We start from the raw sequence: 17,575 nt of genomic DNA, 5'->3' as shown, positions 1-17,575 counted from the left end.
AGGCGTACACGCAGTACAAGGCCCATTCTCACACGCAGCCACGCATTCAAGGTAATTTCAACACACACTTCAACGCACACTAACGCTCAGCTGTAGATACAGCGACACAGACACCCATCCCCCACCACATGCTGAGCAGGCTGATGAAACCTTTCCAAAAAGTTGGCAGCTGGTTGGTAAAGAAACCCCCCCCCCATCTCTCTCTCTCTCTCTCTCTCCAATCAGATAAAATAATAGAGAAAAAGGGCAAAGGACTGAAATGAAAGAGGAGGGTGATGTGTTATCAGGCCCTTTCTGGGGGATAAAGCAGCAGGGATACATATTTCATCATCACATGCTTTGTGCCATTACACACACACACGCTTTCACACAATGACACTAACAAACTGAACAGTATAATCATTCAGGACTTTGGGTTCACATTTTTATTTGCGAGAAAAAAAAACTGTCCACTGGGGAATCACATCAGCTCGCATCTACCACAAATCAATGCATCACATTCGTGCCGCAAAACCGTGATTGATTTAACTGTGCGACAGACTCGCTTTGTACTCAAAAGCAATTTCTGTTTTAAATCTTTGATAAATAAAACAAAAGAAGTGACATCCCTATAATAGACTCGGGACCTGTCCAGCCTGTTCCCTTTTTCTCACCCAGTGCATGCTGGGCCAGGCTCCAGTCCTGAACTGAACTAAATAGGCTGTTTAGAAAATAGGTGAAAGGATGAGAAGCAATCATACTCTATTCTCTAGCATTCCTCTTAAAGCCCTTAAGGCCAACATCTATGATGTATGACTAGTGCTGCTACAAGATGAAAAGATGCTTACACGAGCCTCACATGCCATTTTATAACTGACAAACTCTCTCTATCTGTTTACTTAACCACGCACGGATACCGCTATCTTGACATTTACCTCCAGGCTGAGGAAGCCGCCATCGTGTGCCGCGGTGACTCGAGGTGAGGGCTCGAACCATTCGCAGGATTTCCCCAGCAGGTTGCGCAGTGTCCTGACGGATGAGACGGTGACGGAGCCGGAGCAGCGAGCCAGAATCAACACGTTGTCACTCCACCAGCTCACATCCACCAACGGATAGTACTGCTCCTTATCTGGGCCAGTTAATGGACAGACATGAGGGCGGTTTTACAAATTTGGTTAAACTACAGAAAAGGGTGGAGCGAAGCAGACTGAGATTTGTTCTACAATTGTGCACTTATTAGTCCTTATTAGTACTCTTATCCCCATTAACCTTTTTCAGTATGCTTGTGGACATGTTTACACATGTGGGCATATCTATCGCTTGTCATGCTTGAGATAAGGACTCACACAGATTATTGCTTACACAAGCTGTCACAGCTGTCACCACTACTGGCCCTAAACTGTCAAAAAAAAAGAGGCATACAAACAGGAATAGACACAGAAATACACACTCACAAGTATGCACACTAGGAAGGAGGAAAATATTTGCAAGCCTTAGCATACACTATATGGTTGTACATCTGAATAACTGTATAATTCAGTGAATAAGACATGTCAAAGATCATTAAATTGTATCCAGCGTGCGCTGCTGTGTCAGCAACGAAGTCGGCTCTCTTTAGCCCTTCAGGCCAAACTACCTTTTATTTTCTTCCTCCTCTCCAGCGATGTCTTCCACTCTGGGTTGATCTCCTCAAATCCTGGCTGCGGGGAGGACCGAAGGATGGAGGGACCGAAGAGGAAGAGAGGAAAAGAAGAAGAGAAGGAGGAGGGGGTGTAGAAATTAATCTGCTAACCCTGTTTACACTTATAGCACACACACTGTAGCTCTGCCAGCTCAGACCAGCGATGAAGCAGAACATACACACGCCGTATAAATTGTCAAAACATTCTGCAATGTAAGTTCTCCCTAAGCCACCTCACTTACTGTCTAATGGGAACACACACACACACAGAATCTCTCACTCCACACACACTCATAGTAAGGCCTGTGAGATGTTACATTAATACAGTCAGTCAAGCATCCAATGTACAAAATGTTACCAGCACACACAACTGCACTGCACAAAGCCAGTAAAATCTTATATGCATACATATAAACACAAGCGGCTTAGAGGCGGACCTGTTGGTCTTGGCTCCACATGGCCCTCTGTTTGAGGGAGGGGACGTCCCAGACAGACAGACGACCAGAGAAGTGAATGACAGCCAACAGGGTGCCATCGGGGCTCAGACTCATGCGGAATACGCCGTCCTGCACATGACAAATGAGGACACACAATCGTTTTTTTTTTTTTTTTTTCCACACTACAGAATTCTTGCCAGACGCTTCCCATTAAGCTTTTCATTTTAAGTGAGGAAAATGAAAAAAGACCAGGGTCGTGTTACCTTTTCATCTCCTTGTCGGGAAAAGAATCTGAAGCTGGGGATCCTGATGAAACCTCTCTTCTGATTCTAACAGATACGGAGAATAGATGACAATAACGTGCATCTGTGTGTGTGTGTGTTAGATATTGACATGAATAATCAGAGCATGAACATGTGTGTAGTCTCGTCACCGGATTGACATCGTCCTCGTAACTGGTGACCTGCTTGTAGTGTGGCGAGCCAGACAGAGTCCTCCAGGCTGTAATCCCACAGCAAGAGGCCTTGGACATGCTGTCATCTCCCGACTCACAGCCCCCCACCAGCAGCAATCTTAAAAACAAGCACGCACACTCATTGTTAGCACCTCCATGATTGTGCCCTGACATGACAAGGACAGCGAATTAAGGTGGTCACTGTGAGGTCATCCACCAGCCTGGGTTCAAGACAGAATATCAGTGAGCATTCACACCACTGAAGTGCCATTTGGCAAAGCAGTGGATTAAAAAGTTATTCATCAAAGGTCTGTTTGGAATCAATGGCTGAGCACAGATAAGCACAAACAATACCACAATGACCACAGTGATCTGTGGGTCTCTCTTCACAGTGAAACAGAACCGATGCGACAGTGGTCAGGGACTCAGGGGGGAGGTGTGGATGAAGCAGCGCTGTCCAGCTCAACACTGCCCCCTGGTGCAGAGTTGGACACTTAGTAAGAGCCAGCAGATGAGGGTGAATGAGCACTGATGGAAAACTCATTTTTGTTTTAACACGGTGCCTCTTATCTGATACGAGCCACTTTTTTTCTGTATACTGTGATATAAAGTTTCATTAAAACAGATGCCTGACTGCTTCAAGCATCGCTGATGCACATCTGCATATGCGGCGCATATACGGAGTATATTAACACCGTCTTTAAGTCGGATCATGGAAAGATCACAATGTCTAACTACACATCTGGAAACATTTCCGAGCCTTTGCGATTCCATCTGTGCGCCGCATGAATGAAACCTGTTACTGGTGAACACTTCCACGGTGTCTGCTTGAACGCTGCCACGTTAGATCTTCATTACTGTACAGGATCGTCATGTGTATGTTCAGCTGTTCAAATCATTCTTTTCATATCCAGCCTCTCACCTTGCCTGTTTCTTATTGCAATCCTATTCGCTCTGTTGCTGACCCACTTTTCACACGGGGATCATTAAAGTTTCATCTCATCTATCAGTTGGCAAACACTTGACAGTAGCTGCCAAAATCCATTAAGCTGCCAAACTGAGCTTCACCGGCCAAACTAAATCTGGTTTGTGGAGACCGAGGGAGCGTGGTGAAAACACTAAGGTTATGGGTGTGAGCCAGACATAATCAACCGAAACCTTATGCTACATGGGTGAGGAAGGCCAAGGACGATTTAGACCACTATAGTCAATTCCTGCAGGTATTGCATTAAAGTGATTTGTTGATTTATTCCTGAGTAAGCCCCTTGGATCCATTCCATAATGTAACATCATGCGCCTGTGCATAAATGTCTGCATAAGAGAGATGTATTTGCTAATGCTTGTTTTTAACTTCTTATCACCTGATACTTAAATATCTTCTTATCAATACCTGTTTTAACCGTAAAACTGTTTTTCATAGCTATATTTAGCTTCAGGTAATGTTAACTGTAATGCAGTAAATTCACACTATGTCTGCACGGTGATCAATATAATACATATTTACAAGCATATTGATGACACGTTGGAGTATGCTCATATTACCCCCTAGACATCAAATGATGAAAGCCTTTGAAATTACTCAGCTACTTTCAAATTCACATATTTGAGCTGTACGTGGCGTCATGGAGAGTCATTGGCAATAGGTCTGAGGATGAAAATTGATTCAATGGATTTATAAGGATGTGTGAAGATGTAGTTTGAATCTAAGTAGGCTCGGACTGTGGAGGCCACAAGATAAAATAAAATGGATATGGGTGTCAAGTGAATGCTGCAGGCATTAATTATGCTGCCAATGATGGATTAAAAGTTAAAAGATGGCAGAAATGCTAATTTTTCTAAATATTCTTTATTGTCATTACTTCCTAAAAGCACTCGAGGTTGATATTGGTTTTGGATTGTTGCCAACGGCTAACTTACCGGTGACCAGGGTGGTAAATAGCTGAGGTGATGCCGTGGGAGTAGTGAGCAGAGAAACTGAAGCTGTGGTTCTCTTGGAAGTTCTGATTGGTTCCCACACTGAGAGAGCGAGAGCAGAGTCACATGATGAGTCACCCGTAATTGAACTCTGGCACAAAAACAATCAAAACATGAACACTCATGTGCAGAATGTTAATGGTGTGACAAAGCTGTTTCGGGGGAACATGACAGAGCAGTTTAAATCCCAGCTGCAATTAAAACGAGACACGGCAATATATAGAGTCTAATTAAGAAGCTGAAAGAATCCCATAGCTCCACTTCCTCTAGACATTTACATGTTTGTGCCATCGTAAAGCAGGTGTGCGTATGTGAACGCACATTATACAGAAGTGCTGGCACAGAGCAAGAGAGTGAGAGTAAGAGAGATGAATTACTGTCAAGGCTCAGCTATAATTCTGAAACACTAATTCAACGTGTTTGAGCGACAATATTGGGATGCAGTCATACGAAGAGAAAGAGTATGAGCCCCATACTGAAAATGAACCTCTAAAAACAAGCCAGCGCTTTCAGAGTAAATCTGGTGCAAATGTCTCCCACATCTTAATTACCTCCTCACACAAGCACACATACACACACTCACACCCTGACGCCTTCAAAGGCAGCCAACACCATTTATCTGCCTGTAATAGAAAAATAAATCAGCAATCTCGCCCACTCTCAGCAAACATCACTATGCGCGCGGGATTGAAGGGAAGTCGTGAAGCGCAGGATGTCGTCTGATCGAGATTCAACCCACAGGCACAATCTCATTCTGTGTCTTGGAGTGTCAGCGCACCAAGGCCTGGTGTGACTGCAGCAATCATACAGAATTAAATGGGAAATCTCTGAAATAATGGCATTTTAAATAGTGTTAAATCAAAGGGGAAGGTGTGGGCAGCCATGAGGAACACACACAGGCAACAGTACGTGCACACAAAATCAGATGTCATCAAAAAAATCAGACATTCAAGACGTGTATCTGAAATCCGGCAACTGAAATATTTCAAATAGTTGAAAGAGCAAAAAGAGGTTGAAGTTTCAAGTGTAAGCACTGAACGAAACCGAACTGCTGATTTAAGTACAAGCACTGAGCGGAGATGACGCTTCAGTTGAACTTCAAGCACCGAAAGGAGCCGGCAACGTCAGTCGAAGTGTCGCTGAGTAATTGAGCCGGTAATGTCGGTTGAAGTGGAAGTCTTGAAAGGAATTAGTGCCACTACAAGTGTATAAACTGAAAAATGCTATCATTTCAAGTGGGTGCCCGACAAAAGTGTGTCCAAACAGTTTAAGGGTGAAGACCCGAGACCTGAAGGGGTCTCAAGTGTGAGTAGTGCAAGCACTGAGGGAAGCTGAAATGTACGTTTAAGTGGTGAAAGCAGCTGAGGGTAAGAGTGAAGGTGTCTGGATGGTGACCCACACGTGTGATGTTTTGCTGTCAAAGCTTTTCCAGTGACTGTACGTCGTCATCGCACAGCATGTGTGGAGCTTTCTACTTGCTTCCTTGTTCTTCAGGTCCTCTTAAATATGATGGTTGTCAAAGTTTAGGAAGGACAAGGAAAAGGAAGTGATTGAGTCTGGGTTAATGTAACAAACCAGCCATCAACAAGGAGCCACACCCAGGTGGCAGACCACCAAAGCAGACCACAGTGTTCCAAATTTTGTGATGGCGTGAGAGATGAAAGCAGTGGAAATATCAGTTCATAAAGCAGTCGAAGTGTCATTTAAAGAGTAAAACACAAACAGCTGAAATGTGCCCCAATTCTGAAAAAGTTGCAACGCTGTGTAAAACATAAATAAGACAGAATGGGATCATTTGCTAATACTTTTTTTTACATATACTCAACTGAAAACAGTACAACTAGATATATTTAAAGTTTCACCTCATAAACTTCATTGATTTCTGTAAATATCTGCTTAGTCTGAGTTTGACAGCAGCAACACGTTTTAAACAAGTTGGGACAGGAGCGACTAAAGACTGGGAAAGCTGGGGAACGCTCCAAAAACACCTGTTTGGAACATTCCACAGGTAAACGGGTTCACTGGTAACAGGTGATAGTATCATGATTGGGTATGAAAGGGGCATCCTGGAAAGGCTCAGTCGTTCACAAGTGAGGAGGTTCACCTCTTCGTATAAAGAACAATACTGCATGGGCTCAGGAACACTTCATAAAATCGTTGTCGAGTAACAGAGTTTATACAGTGCATGGATTTAAACTGGAAGATAATAAAGCAGTGCAGTGTGTGAGCTTTGCACCCAAAAGTCTCCAGAAATTAATAAACAACGATGACCTGCCGTGTTTTAATCTGAAACAATGCTGGACTGTAGGTCATTATTCTAGTGAGGATACTGTGGCTAATAAGATAATTAGCCACAAGATTTTTATTTTGTATTTTGAAGCAGTTTTGTCTCTCACCTGACCAGGTAACTCTTGAGCCCGCCACCGTACGTGATAACAAGCAGCTCGGCCGACCACTGAGCGCTGGCCGTGTACTCCAGGAAGATCAGGCCCGCCACCGCACAGCTGAAATCCCCAGGAAAACTCACCACCTGCATCAAGAGAGAGAGATGAGAGACAAGAGTCAACCGCGGTGTGAAAGTGACTGACGTCAACGGTCAAGGAAATCAAAAGAAGTTGAGGAATGTGCATAATTATCTATCGGTTTGTGCTCCCGCCAAGTTTTTACAAGGACAAACAACAAAGACACAGACATCATCACAACAGCTTTTGTTAAAGAACATGAAACGACAGAAAGTAAGCAAGAAAGAAGATGACGGAACAGGGAAGGCAAGGAACAAAAGATAAGAGAGACAGAGCGAAAGAGAGACAGGAAGTGAGAGATGGGGGTGGCGGGGAATATGAACCAATTTTAATTTTTTTCAATCATGCATACTTTCTGTCAAATTGACACTTTTTCATCCTCTCCTCCAGAAATAGCAGCAAGTCACCAGTGTGTGCACTTAACAGTGACAAACAAGAGGAACAGAACAGCAGAGCGGGGGGGCGCCGGCGTAAAGTGTGCAGACACACACACTGTAGATACATAACAAAGTAAAGTCGCGCTAAAGGAATGAAGATCACAGATGAGCGTGGCTGGGGAGCGTCTGCGCTCAACGTCTCTGACAGGGCGGAAGGAGGAATGGAAGGAATGATGGATGGAAATGGGGGAATGATGTATGTAGCACACAGAGGGCATTAAAGTGAGGGACAGATGGACTTGAAATTCGCAGTGTGAAGAGAGTCACAGAGACACAGACATGCGAGGATGAGAGAAGTACTGGAGGAGAGAGGGGAAGGGGGATCTGGGGAGCGGCGCGGGTGTGAAAAATTAAAGAGAGCAGGGAAAAGAGAAGAATGGGACGCTATGAGGAAAGTGGGCAGAAGACAGAGAGATGAGAAAGCAGGCACGACAGACAAAGAGAGAACAGAGGGTGTCTGACATGGAGACGTTTTCTTCAAAAAGGTGACAGGCAAAGTGCCCAGTAAGTATGTAGTGCACTGAAAAAGCAGAACATGGCCCAAGCAATCTCTGGAGCCAAGATTATGGATGTCTGGATCCTCAGAACTGTTTCACTGCAGACTTACAAAAAACACTGCAAAGGTCTACGTAAGATGAATTGTCTTAAATTAAGGCAATAAGTGCTTGTTCTTTGCCTGGCGAGATAAATCATCTTAGCAGGCAGTTTTACTGCTGGAACATTTCACTTGTTTCAAGCCTTTTTTGTCCTTAATTATCTTAATAAGATATTTTCAGATATTGTATTACTGGTTCTGAGTAACCTAATGCTTGAGACTAGAATTTCCAGAGTGATAAAGCTGTTTGATCCACACAAACAAGAACAAAACTGCTTTCTCAAAGTCAGAATTTCTCTGCACCCAGACAAATGTACCTAAGTCTGCCTGTACTACCTGTAACATAACTGTGGGTTCTTGGAGACTAGATATTTTTACTGGTATTAAAAAAGTGAGTTTTCCTGTGATAAATTAAAGAAAACGTGGACATTAATCCCTATTAGATGCAACATATTGCAACAGAACCAATCATCTGAGAAAAATCTGGAGATAATATTGAAGAGAAGCCAAGTGAATGCTGGGCTTCCATATGCTCCGCCTAATCACTTATAATTAGCACCAATGCATGCACAAGAAAGAAAAAGTTAAGGACAGCTTAGAGGGGGGGGGGGAGGGGTTGGTTGATGGCGTCAAAGAGGAGGGACGGGCTTGGTTACCGGCGGGATGACAAAGAGTTCGCTGCCCATGAGGTCGAAAAGGCGCACGGTGCCAGTGCTGTCGGCGTAGGCTAGCAGGGTGCAGTCATGGCTCCACGCCACCCTTCGCCACTGGGGATTGGGGTCTTTTGGCACTGTGGCAGATTAAAAAAATAAACAGAAGACTTGAAAATTCGCACAAACACAGAAAGACTGACAAGAGATTCGGGGAGCTGAGGATTTGTTATTAAGCCAGATGAGAAAACTCTGTGCGAATAATCCCTTGTGTTCTGCGGAGAGCCGGTGATGAATACAGATGGGGGAAGAAGGATAAAGCTAATGCCATACATCAACACAGTGTGTCTAAGGACCTATCCAATTCATCTACGAGGGATAGCTAAAGTAATACATCTCAATAATTGTCACTCAAAGACGCGCACACACTTTCGCACTCACGATGACGAGGGGGGGAGAAAGGTGAAGTGAGTGAAAAGAGAGGCAGAGAGAAAAGGGGGAGGAGAAGGGAGATCATAAATCCAGCTGTTATTGAAGTATAGGCTACCATTTTACCAATCTGCTGGCTCAGCAGTGCTGTGAGGGTAACCATATCGCTGTTATAAAGCACATCCCTGACTGCTGGCACTTTCTCAAGGCTTCGCTGTCATAATTCCTTCTGATGGAAGAGCCGGGGCAGTCTGGCAGGCCTCTGATCCAGAATCTGTTCTGAATACCTAATTATCTCGTGACACATTCAAAGACAGAGGAGGGAATTGTAATGGATTTCAGAAGCAGTTTTTTCGTAGTCTAGATTTGTTTAAATTCTCTTTACATTCCAGCAGCAATCCAAAAATCAAATGACTCTGTCATAAGAAAGGGAGAGAATCCAGGATCTGTACCTTCTCTCGCTGGTTTTTCCAATGTTATCAACCCAGATTTAACAGTATGGGAGGTAAACGGGGTAAGGCTTCTATTGCACAACCACACACAATCTCTATGTACTTGGCACAAGAAAGCTAAGTAGAATATTTAAGTACTACGTACAATTAGATAGAACCTTCAGCACAGAGTTAGATTTGTGCAGTGGAGAACAGTGTGAAACATAATATGCCACCACGGGTGCTGTGTCTGCTGAGCAATAAAGTTATGAAAAGGAAGTTATGTTTTTGTTGATATCACATAACAGCACTATTGGCATTTATTGTATTGAATTTCTTGGCTGAGGATCGCTGCTGCAACCCCTGGTGGGCAATACTGCAAACGAATGGAGGCGTCGGATATTGTATGACTAGAATTTTAAATGAAGAACGGAGGGAGGAAGTGGGAGGCGAGACAGACAAAGAGAGAGAGAGAGGGAGGATGGGAGGGAGAAACAATGAATCCGGCACCCACTGAGAGAAATAATAGCTCCCCAAATTTTAAGGCCTAAGTATCAGAGAGCACCTCGGGACGCTGGCGATTTAACACACCTCTGAGACTCTTAGCTGAGGAGGAGCAGGCAAGAACATGGAGCCATTATGAGAGCCATAGGTACCAAGCATCTGCTCTGCTCTCTTTGTTCTTTTGCTTCCTATTTCAATCTCTTTTCTATTTCACTCTCACGCTGCCTCCCCTCCTATCTCTCGCTCCCATTATGAATTGTATACAATATGTTGTTCTGCGGCTGAGAGGGCTCCATTTCCACATAGATGGCTTTTTTGGGGAGCTGGAAAATTGGATGCTACTGTCCTGATTTTTTCTTTCTCTCCCAGCGATGGCGGGGGCAGAAGTTGGGGAGAATTACACCCAACGACCCAACAGAAGCCTTCTATCTAAAGCCTCGCAGATGCATTTATCAGAGCTCAACACTTATGAATTATGTACGGGGGTGGGAGACGACTCCACTGTAACAGGAGCGAGTGGGGGGGGGGGGGGCAGAGAGGGATACACAGGTGTGGATGCACCGACACATTCACGCACGGGGACACACACACACACAAGCAAAAGAGGCAGTAACGCACACGCGCGCACGCTCCTCCATTAAAAGCAAATGCTATTGAAGGCAGGATCACAGCAAAATCCATTAGGACAAATCTCCGTGAAATGAAATGAAGTAAAAGTAAAATGGAAAGGAGAGATGAAATTGAATGAAAAGGAGGAGGGAGGCTGGGGTTTACGCGGGCCCAGGGGCTACTGTTATCAACACTATGAACCATTAGAACAACGGTCCACAATGACGGCCAGCCAGAGCAGAACAAATACGGCGGGAGAGGGAGAGAGACACAGAATGGGCGGGAAAGATGACGAAAATTAGAAAAAATGAAAAGAATTGAAGAAGGCGAGAAGTGGAGATTGAAAATTCTGACAAAACCCACGCTGGGCTTTTTACTGAGCTCTTGCTTTGTTTTTGTGATTTGTTTGGAGGAGTGTGTGTGTGTGTGTGTGTGTGTGTGTGTGTGTGTGTGTGTGTGTGGAGGAAATGTGAACAAAAAACAGATCTTCAGAAAGAAAGCCCTTGTATTTTTTTTTTTTCTTTTAAAGTGATTCACTATATGTAGACATTTTGTGATAAGAGCTTCTTTGAAATGATTGTGATAGCTTTGGTTTTTGATTGCACAGATATGGAACAACCCTGGTGAAGGTTGCTGCAGTCTAGCTTTTGCTTTCAGCCAATTAATAAAGTCTCTTCTGGTTGGACATGTGAGACTCTGGTTTGCATTGCAGTCTTGAGTGAAGCACAGAACAAAGTTGCTGGCCTTAAAAGCGAAACAGTGAGTTGAAAAACACCTAAATGCTAACAAAGATTTCAATAGACTTTTATACGTGTATCAAGCTATGTTCTGTATAATTCAAAACTCACAAACTCGCACAAAGTTTGGGCCTCACCAACTTCACAACAATTAAAATGAAAACGCAGCAGGCCATTTTAATAACTAACCAAACAATCAAGGCTATTTGTTTTTATCAGCCACTTCGAAGCTGTGTTTAATGAGTGGCAGTGTGAGGAGGATGAGGGTGATTATCTGTGTTGTTGTTCACAGTCTCTCTCACACATTCCAATTAGCCACCACGGTCGATATTTCTCTTTGAAATAAACTCAAAGTAGATGTGTTCAAACACAGGCATGTGCGCTCAGACACACACACACACACACACACACACACACACAACTAAACATACTGTAAATTAAGAGTACAGCTTAATCAGCATCAGCACAGAGACCACAGACCAACCCGGGCTGAGTCCGGAAACCATCCCATTGTTCACTCCTTCACAACTCAAGAAAAGACACTTAGTAGTTTACTCCACTGTCTAAATTGAGATTTCAAACACTTATCAAGATCGTTTTGCATCACCACTGACAGGTGTGACTGGATGATGGCGAGCAAATATATTGCACAACATAGCAAACAGTGAATAATATCAGACACAGCCTTTGTCTCTCTTCTTCTATGGTGTCTGAAGTAAGATCAAACCTCCATTTCTGGTCAAAAGGATGTTTTTTTTTTTTATTCTACAACCCAGATGCCAAAAAAAAAGTTGTGAAGCTCTGTGAAACATAATAAAACAGAATGTGATAACTTGCTAATCCTTTTTGACAAATACTCAACTGAAAACAGTATTCTGTTCTCACACACGATCTATCTGAGCCTCTCAAAGCTCGATGCGCAATGCAAGGACACAAGCAGCGTGACTTTCCTCAAGCCCACTCGCATTACACTGACGACACGACTCAACAGTAACCAGTGCATTCATAAAGCAAACGGGGTGTTTAGCGAGGTGAGCTGTGGTGATTTAACGGCGTTTACTGTGAACTGCAGCATGTGATTGATTTAACAAGGGGAGGGGATCTTACCCTGGCACTTCCCAATGACCGAGCCAAAGTCATCTCTCACAGACCTGCGGAGGAAACAAGACAAGATGAGAGGGAGCGGGATGGCTGGAATCTGCCTTTACACGGCGCGACAAGGACGCACAGAGCCGAGCCTGCTATGGCCTGGTATGAGGTGTGTTATAACCAACTGAAGCAGCTCAATGGATCAAGCAGACAGGGCCTTGAGAGTAGGCAGTGTTTAGACAGACTCTTAACAGAGCTCAATGGAAAAGGCCTTGAGCTGACTTAACACCCACTCACACCAACTAATGCCATGAAGCACGGCTATAAAACACTGTGATTAAACAACAGCGGTGTGAACAAAGGACACAGGAGAAAGCCACGATATCAAGCCCAAGGCGTGAGTGGAGACGCTCGGTTGCCTCGATCACAGCGGGTCAACCTCAGCACAAGCCTGAGCGTGGCGAACAACAGACACGTACTGTGTTTTACATAATGACATAATGACTTTGAGTTACACAAATGGCCAACAGGGAAACATTCCAAAGTCGCCCCCGGAGAGCAAGACGTATTTGTGTACCTGGCCGAGCACTATTGATTTTCATTTCAATTTTGCTCCATTTAAAGCATTACGTTGTGTCAATAGAGCACATTGCTGAGTGGGTGCATTTTCTCTGTGTAAGGGGGAAATTGGATTGTGTCTGAAAATAATTACAACCACTCCAAATGAGCACAAACACGCTCACACGTGTGTATGCTTTGCTCTCTTTCTCTATCCCTCACACAAACACACACAAACCGATGAACACATGTAGGGACTACTGGCATTTTCACGTCGTTAGAGTTTATTTTATGCTGCCTGAAGTACCAAATGGGTGCCACAAAAGCTGAAAAAAAAAACTGATTCCCATATTTTTTATGATGACTGACTATTATTACTGATTGTACTGATGCTTGAAGAAAAAAATCTTACCACTTTGAGTTACAAGCCGAGGCTGAGGCTCTTTTAAACGGAGATGTGATAAATCACCCCATTAATTAAAAGGCTCTCTATCACTCGCACACACAGACAGAGTGCCTCAAACAGCGGGATAGAGTTCAATAATTACCTAATCTCCACACACTGGTCCTGAACCACTGCCAGCAGTTTTCCATTACTGGGGAGAAAACAAGAGAACAGTCAGGAAAGAACAAGAGAAAGAAAGAAATGAGAGAGAACACCAAGAGAGCAGAAGGTCAGAGGAGTAAATGGGGGAAAAAGAAATGAACAAATGTCATTATGACTGATATTTTAAAAAGTGGGAGATGAAATGAAGACCGTCTGGGGGTGATTAAGGAAGATAAGACACATTTAACGGCGGCAATGGGACAAAAAGAACGTTTTTGTGTGCGAGCATGAGAGTGTGCCTGGCAGTGCACATCGGATGGAAGGGAGATAGAGACTGGAGTAAGAGCCCATGTTGGATGGCTTAAAGAGAGGAGAAACAATAATAATTGGAGGCATTAAAAAGAGCAAAGACGGTTTCAGAGGGAATGAAATGACGAAGAAAGATTTAAGGGCCGACCGAAACGAACCAGAGGGATCAAGCACATCAAACTAATGGACATCCGCGGCATCATTTGACCACATTTAACACTGTCTTACATGGTTGAATCGATAGCCAATTAAAAAGTGCCTTTCTACTTGGTTTGTCTGTTGGTAATGAGTACAATTAAATGATTGGTTTAAGGGATACAGAAGAAAGGAGAGAAAATCAGAAGAGGGCAAGGCTTAGTTCATGTCAGCAACAAAGAAGCCCACATTCACATATTGATCACAAAGCAAGCACGTGTGTGTGCATACGTGTGTGTGTGTGTGTGTGTGTGTGTGTGTGTGTGTGTTTGTGCTGCACCTTGCAAGCACCAGCTGCCAGTTGATCTGCTTGTTCGCCTGGCGGACAAGACCAAGAGGCAGAGACGAGCTGGAGGGGCTGAGGTTTACAGAAGCAAACAAGCAAAACATTAATGAAGATTAAAAACATGAACAACTGTTCAACAGTGGTCGTATTTCACAAAATGGCTCATCTTACATAAGGAGACTTTCTAAAAAGGGCCAAAAGGTCCAAGAGTTTCCTCTTTAGAGCTGATCGCAAAGCTGTTGAGAGCAAGTTTTACTGAGGGACGTCCAGAGATAGAGAGGCAGCGGGGCTGACCCTGTTGCTGTGGATGACATCACGCTTATTCACTGTCTACAGAGATTGATTGACAGGTGACCGACCTGTGTCAGAAATCAAACCAAACTAAATGATAATTAACTTTTAAGAATTGGATTAAATTATATGTAATTTTACTTTAAAATGAAATGAAAAAAAAATCATTTGATCTGATCTGAAGAGCATATTTAGAAATCATTATCAAAGACAGCTCAGATATTTCAAGTTCTTCAGCACTGCAGACGACATTTTCCCAGTTTCCCAGTAGTCAAGAGTTTGCAGACTGCCCTCTCTGGTGGTACTCAGCTGTTCTGATTTTTACTGTCTTACCCACCATTGAAATATGCTTTTAAAAGCTCATTATCATATTTTTGTCTTGTTCTATTTTGCTTTTTGGGGCTACAACAGAAATACCAGCAGCTTCTGTCCACAGCATGCGGAGGGCATTCTGCCGACTGCATTTGTTATATTAAATAAAATTCCTCATCCTTCCTTGTCCACATAAAGAGAAGGAGCGCTGAGAGGCAAACATGGCTACGGGAGTTCTTAAATATTTAATGAGGTTATTGATGGTTCTAGCTAACCACCTGCTGAGAGGGTAAGCAGGCCTTGGTGATAGAGCATTACAGAATCTACTGCAGGCTACATCGAGCCATCTGTTAAAGCGCTCCAACAGATACTGTGCAGCAAGAGGAGGGTGAATAAGGTCAGCATTTTCAGATTTACATTGCTTGAAAAAAACTTCAGAAATATATATCTTGAATACAGGCTGTTAGACTTATGTGCAGTAGATTTCAGGATGTACAGGGAAACTAAGTCAAGTGGGCTCTCTGTCAAAGTGTAGTCCCACTCAAATCTGTTGCAAACAGACATAGAAAATCAGGACATAAAGGATGAAAGTTCAACAGGATCAAAGTTCTAGTTCCTCAGTGCAGCTCAATCTCAAAAGTCTGACATGCAAGAGTGTCAATAAGTTGTTTTATAGCACGAGTACTCTTCCTTATATGGGATTTCCTCAGTCTTTGCCTGAGAAATGTATTCAGAAAGTAGCTGATTTACATACAAGCTTGGTGACGGAGAGCAAAAGTCATAACTGTGATTATAATGTGGTGTAGTTCCACACACCTCTGCTCCACAAATCATCCTGATAATAAGCACCATGAATCACAGCTTCATGTGGCATGTCAACTCCATGTCACTGGTAAGTCATGTGCAAGTTAGGGCATTCAGCCCCACCCCGTCAGCATAATAATGATGAACTTACCTGTACCACAAGTAGTGTAAGATTAAGCGAAATGGCCCTGTGAGAAAAGCATCACAGTTAGTAAGCATAATAACGATAACAGTAATAAAACGTCTCTCGTCTCATTGTAAGTTACTCGTAACATAGGGGGCATTCGTCCTGAAGCTAGTGGGGATTTGGTGTCTTGTTCAAGGACATACAGGACCTGAAAGTCAGTCTCTTTACCTCGATCCAGACAAAGGCTGTTTAACCATACACAACTACAGCACCTTCCAGGACCAATGATTATTCTTGCATCTGCTACTGTACGATTGGGGTACACAGACACTCTGGTACCGTAATAGTCAGGCTGACATAATCTGGACTGAGCAAAGTTGCATATCTGATGTATCATGTATCAAGTATTTTGATATCTTGCATCGTGAGCGGCCTGTAATAGGATGCATCTTTCTTTCTATTCCAGATTGGGGTAGGTATAGATACTGTTTATTCTATACCGTCAGACACAGAATAAACTGCAGTAACCGTTGCTCTGCCCCTGTGATTGCTGCACAGAAATGTTCTTCAAGGAGTTCTGTGAAATTCTCTCTCTTCAAGCTTATTAAATGTGAATATTATCCGGTTTCTTCATTCATCTATGACAGTAAACTGAATATCTTTGGGTTGTGGACAAAGCAAAGGCATTTGAGGAGGTCACCTTGGGCTTTGGGAAACACTGATGGATATTTTCCCTATTTTCTAACTGACCAAACAACTAATCGATTAAATGAGAGAATAAACGATAGATTCATCAACAAGGTAAACAGTCGTTAGTTGCAGCCCTGCTCCACTCCACACTTTTACAGAGTTGCTGGCATACTCTCCAGTAACTTCTGACACTTGTTCTTGCTACACTGTAAACTCCACTTAAACATACATAAAGGTTGAAGTGTTGCATAGTAGTTAAGTGATGAATTTAAAAGTGAAAAGGTGCTCAACATACACTGATCACAATATTAAAACCATGTACCTAATACTGTGTAGCTCCCCCCCATGCCGCCAAAACAACCTCTCAAGGCATGGACACAGGATCTCTCTGCACTGGCAGTGGATCCCCTGAGTTCTGGAGGTTGCAAGGTGGGGCCTCCATTCATCGGTACATCCCACAAATGCTCAATCGGACTGGGATCTGGGGATTTGTAGGCCAGGTTGAAGCCTAGAGTTCTTTGTCATGTTGCTCAGACCATTTCTAAGCATTTTTTTTGTGATGTGGTAGATCGCATAGTCCTACGGGGAGTGGAGGGGCTGTACTTGGTCTGCAAAGGTGTTTGGGTAGGAGGTGCATGTCAAAGTGGCATCCACATGAACGCCAGTGTCAGTCAGTGGCTTTAATGTTGTGGCTGATCAGTGTATATGCTGTGATGAAGTAATGACTTACCAGTCACTGCTTTTGCAATAAGTGAGGTGTTGTGCTCCTTGTTTCCTCGCAACTGCAAATATTAGAAAATAACGGTAAGTTTAATCACGTCTTTCCTCCAACGAACAAAGCTGGATGGGGGTCATCCCTTATCGTTTGTTAACACTGAGTTTCACATGTAAGTGCCATGGATGACTTTTCCTCCTGTTGCCAGGGTAA

At 43.5% G+C, this 17,575-nt stretch overlaps 1 protein-coding gene across 2 annotated transcripts in view; it reads right to left on the bottom strand.

Annotated features, from left to right (window-relative positions):
- Positions 1-17,575, bottom strand: part of nbas (NBAS subunit of NRZ tethering complex) — a 139,325-nt gene that overhangs the window by 121,305 nt on the left and 445 nt on the right. For both annotated transcript variants that reach the window (XM_076756131.1, XM_076756134.1), the window contains exons 2-14: positions 17,378-17,429; positions 15,982-16,018; positions 14,418-14,495; positions 13,635-13,682; positions 12,547-12,590; positions 8,736-8,869; positions 6,922-7,055; positions 4,469-4,567; positions 2,531-2,669; positions 2,361-2,426; positions 2,098-2,226; positions 1,616-1,679; positions 915-1,108 (exon numbers count right to left, since the gene is read on the bottom strand). In XM_076756131.1, coding sequence (XP_076612246.1) covers positions 915-1,108; positions 1,616-1,679; positions 2,098-2,226; positions 2,361-2,426; positions 2,531-2,669; positions 4,469-4,567; positions 6,922-7,055; positions 8,736-8,869; positions 12,547-12,590; positions 13,635-13,682; positions 14,418-14,495; positions 15,982-16,018; positions 17,378-17,429 — 1,218 coding nt within the window. The remainder of the gene's footprint in view (positions 1-914; positions 1,109-1,615; positions 1,680-2,097; positions 2,227-2,360; positions 2,427-2,530; positions 2,670-4,468; positions 4,568-6,921; positions 7,056-8,735; positions 8,870-12,546; positions 12,591-13,634; positions 13,683-14,417; positions 14,496-15,981; positions 16,019-17,377; positions 17,430-17,575) is intronic.

This window comes from Chaetodon auriga, chromosome 18 (assembly GCF_051107435.1).
Source record: "Chaetodon auriga isolate fChaAug3 chromosome 18, fChaAug3.hap1, whole genome shotgun sequence".
NCBI lineage: Eukaryota > Metazoa > Chordata > Actinopteri > Chaetodontiformes > Chaetodontidae > Chaetodon > Chaetodon auriga.
The sequence above is the reverse complement of the archived record's forward strand: the minus strand, read 5'-3'. Positions and strand labels throughout refer to the sequence as shown.